At 43.7% G+C, this 6291-nt stretch overlaps 1 protein-coding gene across 1 annotated transcript in view; it reads right to left on the minus strand.

The window, feature by feature from the left end:
* Positions 1-3892, minus strand: part of DKK3 (dickkopf WNT signaling pathway inhibitor 3) — a 28726-nt gene extending 24834 nt beyond the window's left edge. Inside the window, exons 1-3 of the mRNA XM_027881788.1 lie at positions 3685-3892; positions 1742-1879; positions 1199-1282 (exon numbers count right to left, since the gene is read on the minus strand). Of these exons, the coding sequence (XP_027737589.1) occupies positions 1199-1282; positions 1742-1879; positions 3685-3867 (405 nt within the window). The 5' untranslated portion in view covers positions 3868-3892. The remainder of the gene's footprint in view (positions 1-1198; positions 1283-1741; positions 1880-3684) is intronic.
* Between the last annotated feature and the right edge of the window lie 2399 nt (positions 3893-6291).

Below are 6291 nucleotides of genomic sequence, written 5' to 3' on the forward strand. Positions count from 1 at the left end.
AAGATGAACACATTTGCTTGAAAAAGACATTTGGATTGCTTTCATTACACATACCTCATTACTAAAAAGCACTGAGAAATATCCTGACACTTTGTATAAAACCAAGCCGTAGCTTAGAATACTTGCAATTCATTTTGCACATTAACTTATCACTTAAGCTACAAGCTTTGCAAAATAGTAACAAAAAAGTAAGTATAGCATAAACAAAAGTTTTCTTTTGCTACTTGTCCTTCTCAGACTTTAGTAGCAGCATGAAAAATATGAGCTGAAAGAGGGAAAACTTTAGAAGATGATACAAGAAAAGATGCACTAATTTCAGCCTTTATGCTCATTAAAAATAGGAACTACTCCCATAATTTTTTTTCAGTGTTCTATAAAATAGTTAAAGAGCTCCTTCTGTGAAAGGTCTGGAGTTAAGTTACACGAAAAAAGCCAGGACATGTTAAACTAAATTAAACCACAAACTATTAGTCAGATGAAACCAGCCATCTAAGGAAACACTGGCAAGCCAAGTCTTAGTAAGAGCACAAAAAAAAAAGTCCATTTTGGTCAGACTATAACCAAAGAAAATCTACCAGTTGTTCTAAGCAGTGGTACATGCTGAATTTCTCATGGGACTACTGATGTTTAGCAAATGGGCCTGTTTGCAAGACTCAGGTAAAGAACATTGTTTTAGGACTCTTTGAGAATCCTTAAACAACTGTATTTCCAGAGAGGAGGGAGATTTATTGTCCCATTTCTCTCCCCCCTCCCCAAAGTGACATTTCACAACCAGTTCTCCATCACTGTGTTGGACTGAAAAGCAAATAGAGCCATATATTGTTCCACAGATCTCTCACAATAGAAGATTAGGGGTTTGTTATAAGTTTATAAAGCAATTTTTTTATGAATTATAAGAGCACTGTTATACTAAGGGTTTACTCACACTCACTGGAAAGGGCTATGTAACCATCTTTGCTTTTTGATAGACATATTGAATATTCAAGTCAAACACCTCATTGAAACTCTGTTTCCAATTCATAATATTCCTAAGTTAAATTAATTAAAACCACAAATATTTTTGACTGCTTGCCCCAATGGTTTTGTGTCTTTTTAAGAATTCTAAAATTTTGCTAGGCGAATTCTATCACAGTTTTCTGAACAACTAACCCACAAATATTTGTTTGATTTTTCAAAAGCAAAAAATGTGTTCACTTACATGATTTCTTTTGTTTTCTCCATCTCTTATAGATGTAATAACTGTTTCAGAAAAAACTGTTGATCCAGTTTTATTGTCTGTAACCTGACACAGCAAAAGAAGAACAAAATATCATACCACATTTTTCTCCCACCCCCCCCTTTTTTCCCCATTTTGCTGTCATTCATATTAAATGCTATTCTGAGGGGGGAAAGTAGATGACAAGGCTACCTCTTTAACTATTTGAAATGTCACTGTGATGAAGCTGGCTGAGCAGGAGATGGTCATTCTTTTATGACCCAAGTAATAGCTGTAGCTGTGTTCTGTTTTTAGGAGGCATGTTTCTCAAAATAAATTATTATTTCACATTAACCTTTTATGATGTGTCCTTACACAGTGACTAATCAAGCACGTAAGATGTAATAAAACCCACAAGTAATTATCATCAGGAAAGTTTATGCTCCAAATTATTTTATTCCTCCCCAAAACAGACAAAATTGTTTTTATTTTTGAAGGAAAGGTGTGTAAGAATGAACAGCTCACCGCATACGTGTTTTCTCATACCTTATCAATTTCTTGATGAGTCTGAACAGTTCTGTTACCAATTCTGGTTTCCTTGTTGGACTCATTATGGTAGTTGGGAGGCAAGTTTTCAAAGTTTACTTCTGACAGTTTTTTTGCCCCTTCCTCTTCAGCTTCCATCTGCCAAATTTAAAAATAATAGTAATAATAATAATAATAATAAAAAACCCTGAAAATTAGGAAAAAATTACACAAAAGAGAAGAAGCAAAGCTTCTTGTGCAGCTCTCAGTAGCACTCTGTTTAATGACATGCTGCTGTTAGCACAGATGTCCCTGGAAGAGAATGCTTACTCAGCTGCTTCAGACACTGAGCATAGCAGCTCTTCTAATGGACTAGAAAAACAGTGGGGAGCTAAACTCTTGAGCTCTGGGCTGTTGGAGCCAAAATCACTCCCTGTGAGGAAAAAGGGTGCAGCCTAATGAACAACTGCACAGGCTGATGCCAGTCAAGAGCCCAACTTTCTATTTTTTCCCACAAAACCACTAAAGATTTAAGATAGACTTTCCTACCTGACAAAGAAGAGAAAATATTCTGGCAGGACAGAGAGGCATATACAAAGCCCCTTGAAATCAACAGCAGCAGTCCTGTAGATAAGGAATTTCATTCCCTATTTCAGTTCCCACTGTCTTTGTTTGCCAGATGAAGAAGGGCATGAGTCTTATAAACAACACCAACTCTGAATAAATCATATCCCTTTGTTATTTGGAACCGCTGTAATGGAGCTAGGAGGCCACAAGTTCAGCCAGGCTGAACAACTGAATTTTTCGCAAGACAAAATTTCTCTTTTTGGTGTGTCTGTTTATTTTAAACAACAGCTGCAAATCTTTTAAAGTGTAAAGACACAGCTCAAACAATACACAGTTTGTGCAGTAGACAGACCATTCCTCAGTCCAGAACTGACTATAGGAAGAGTAAAACAGGCAGAAATTTTGACAACATCCTTATTTATAACTAAGCATATTTGCAGCACTGTAAAGAATGGTTGGTCTCAATGTGTTTGCAGTCTAAATGAAGTGGATGACAGAGGCATATTACAGCAACTGTCCAGATGACTATGTAGAAGTTCAGAAATTATCTAATTAGAATAAACTAAAGTCTGTTTCCCCCGTGGGTTTTCAGTGACAAAGGTTTTTTGACTATGTATTTTTAAGTGAGAGGAAAAGAGAACCTGGAAGATTCTTAACACGAAGGAGGGGAAAAGCATACAAGAAAGGGGAATGCGGGGACTAAGTATTTTGACAAGCAGTATGAGACAATGGCTCGGGGTCTTATCTCAATTCCTGGCTTTGAAACAGGTCCTGTGCGATTCCGGGCCAGCAACTTGAGATCAAGACACGGAATTACCTCTCAAGTAAGCTGTTTCTCCACACATGTTTTCAGGACTATCTCACAGCTTTGAATCCTGGTTTGAGATAGTCGTGTGTCTTAGTTCCTGCTGCACCAAGACAATACAACTAATTCTTCCCTTCACTCCTCCCCTCGCCACATACTGTTCCCTTCTCACTCCGGGATCCAGACGGGACTGTTTGCCCGCACCTTTGCCTCTCTGTCCGCTGGCACCGCTGGGAGGGTGGCTGTCCGGGGCCATCGCAGCGCTGGGATGCCGCACTCGGCGAGCCCCGAGGGGCGAGGAGGCTACGGGGGGGCAGCGACAGCGCCGGGGCAGCGCCGGGACCCCGCGGCCGGTCCCCCCATCCCATCCCTGCCCCGCCTTCGGGGGACAGCGGGTACCGCGCCGGGGGCACTCCGGGAGCGCTCAGGTCCCGCCCCGGGCTGCGGCTCCTCCCGGCAGGGCCGCCCGCCCGCTCCTTTGTCCCTCATCGGGCTCAGGGATGCTGGCGACGCTGCACGCAGGTGCGGCTCGGCCCGGGGAGCTGCGGGACGAAGGAGCCCCTCACCCACCCACCCCCTGCCGCCCCCTCACCTCCTGCACCGCGTTGCGCAGTTTGTGCTGCGTGTCCTCCATCAGCGCCTCCACCTCCCGCAGCATCTCGCCCAGGCTGGCGGCCCTTCTCCGCCCGCCGCCGCCCGCCGCGGCGCAGCACAGCGCCCACAGCAGCGCCCACAGCAGCGCCCATCGCCGCCCCGGACCCGCTCCCCGCCGCATCCCGGTGGCCGCCGCTGCCGCTGCTGCTGCCGCTCCCGCCGGGGCCGCTCCGCCGTGCGGGGCTGGCGGGCGGAGCCGGGGCGAGGCGGGGCGGGACCGGCGGCACCTCAGCTGGTCCGGCCCCGCAGCCCCCGCTGGAGCCCCCGGCCCTGGGACTGCGAGGGGCAGGGCAGACAGCGGGGCCCCGGGCAGACAAACTCACCCCGGGGGTAGCGGGGAGGACAGGAGGGAAGAGATGCTGAGGGAGAGATGCGGAAGGAAAGGGTAAGACGCTGAGGGAAAGGAGCAGGGCGAGTTTCCCATTCAGACGCGAGGCCTTCCTTGTCTCGGTGTTGTGAACAGGTTTGACGTGAAGGGGACGGTGAGAGCTGCTTGGCATTTCCATTATGTGTTTTGCTTTCCAGGCTCCGGCGAAGATTCTCAAAAGATGTTTTCAGCTCTGAGGACAAGCTCTATCTCAGAGGAGTGATATGTCCTGCATCTGGCTAGCCAGCACCCCACTCTCCCTGACTGATTCCTTTCAAGGTTTTTTTTAGAAAATACTCAAACAACATAATAATTTTGTATCTCTGTGTGCATTTCCCAATTTCCACATTACTTTTCCTCTTTGTGCTTCACCCCAAGAACTTCATGGACAGACTTTTCTGCAGTCAGCTTGCTGCTCTGGGGCAGCACTGCTGTTCCAGGAGGGAGATGTCCTATAAGACTAATTTTTATTTAGCCTGGGTGAGAAGTCAAGGTGAATAAACTATTTAAGTCCTGCAAGAGCATTATTACAATAGTCAACATCATAACCCCAGTGCTATTGTCAGGCTAAGGCAGCTTCAGTCAGTTCTGAATGCTGGCAGAAACGAGGTAGAGAGCAGCAGAGATGGGAAGGCCCCTGTGTCCCCAGCCACAGCACATCAGGCTTCTGTTCAGTGCCACAGAAGGTTTGATTCTGGGCACACCATAAATCTTAGTGCGTTGGTACAATAGTTTGATTTTTCTTTTTGAAGCTGCCAGCTCTTGAACTACACAAGTTACGTAATAAAGAACGTTAGGAGCTATCTGAAATCACTCAATAGTTGAACTATGTTCCATCACATCGCAGGAAGTATGGCATATGGAACAATCCTGTACTGGTAGAGAAATGTTTAGACAAGATACTCCACTTTCCCATCTCTGTTTTTATGGCTAGGTTTCCAGTTCATCCACTGCCTCAAATCAGCTTAATGATATTCACAATTTACAGGTGACACTTAAATAATATTTAGAATGTTAAATTCCTTAGTTTTGAGGAAAAACTGAAGTTTAGATCAGGTACAATGAAAACATGGAAAAAAATATCTGAGGCCCAAATTCCCAAAGGTATATAGTCCTCAGATTCCCAAGGAAATGGATTAGAAACTAGATACTTCTTTGTAATATTTTTGTAAATTTGGGCCTCAGACCTGTTACAAGTTGCTTCTTTTCTTGAATTTTGAAGACAGCAAAAATACCTGCAAGACAAAGAAATATAGAAAGAGTTTTTTATTGCAATGCTGGTTACCCATTTCCAGCACTGGGTGCACCTCTGAATCATACAAAGAGCACACACATTGTTTGAAAACCGCGCTTTTTGTACCTTTCGATATCAGTTGTTGAATATTCATTCATTGTCCGTTTGTTGCCTTAAAAGGTAATTTCCCTGCTTTGGAGGTGGGTGTTACCTTTTGGCTGGTTGTAACTTATCTCCCCTGGGCTCAGGGGGGTCTTGCATCATCCTCACATTGCAAGGCATGGGGTGTCTCTCTGTGTATCCACATGGCACAGAGGAATACATTTTTATTTATAATTTGTTCCCTGTTCCTGGCCGCAAAAGATTCCCTGGTGAAGGTCCAGACAGGACCCTTCACCTTATAGTCTCCACGGTACGCCTATAAGTTAGAACATATATATATAAATATATATAAATATATATATAATATTATATATATATAAATAGTATATCTATATAGAAATAGTTCTTTTGTTAGTACCCTCTGTTTATTTTAATTTGCTTGGAATAAAACTGGTACCTCTACTTATCACAAGACCAATTTTCCAAACAATCCAAACATCCATAAATGTTAATTGACTAAGTAGTTTAGAAGAGGTGGATCTAAAGAGCTCAAGTCTCCCTTTCTTGCCGTGAGACAAGGGCCACAGTCCCAAACCCTGGCTCAGCAAGAATCTTCCATACTGCCTTCAATTAATGTGGTTTATGAAAACCAACACTGCCATTGATGGGGCTGACAGGATATGAACTCCTGCATTGTTTGGCCAATTTTCAAGATGCTGCAACATACACTTTATTCAGTATTGGTGCAGTGAATCAAGAGTACATTCGTCTTCCAATATGGAGAAGTACTGTGGAGTAAATTTACAATGCGATCACAATTACTCTGACTGTTAATGGCTTTG

The sequence above is a fragment of the Empidonax traillii genome, unplaced genomic scaffold, assembly GCF_003031625.1.
Source record: "Empidonax traillii isolate 1590-97213 ecotype Southwest subspecies unplaced genomic scaffold, ASM303162v1 scaffold95:size1152806, whole genome shotgun sequence".
Lineage (NCBI taxonomy): Eukaryota > Metazoa > Chordata > Aves > Passeriformes > Tyrannidae > Empidonax > Empidonax traillii.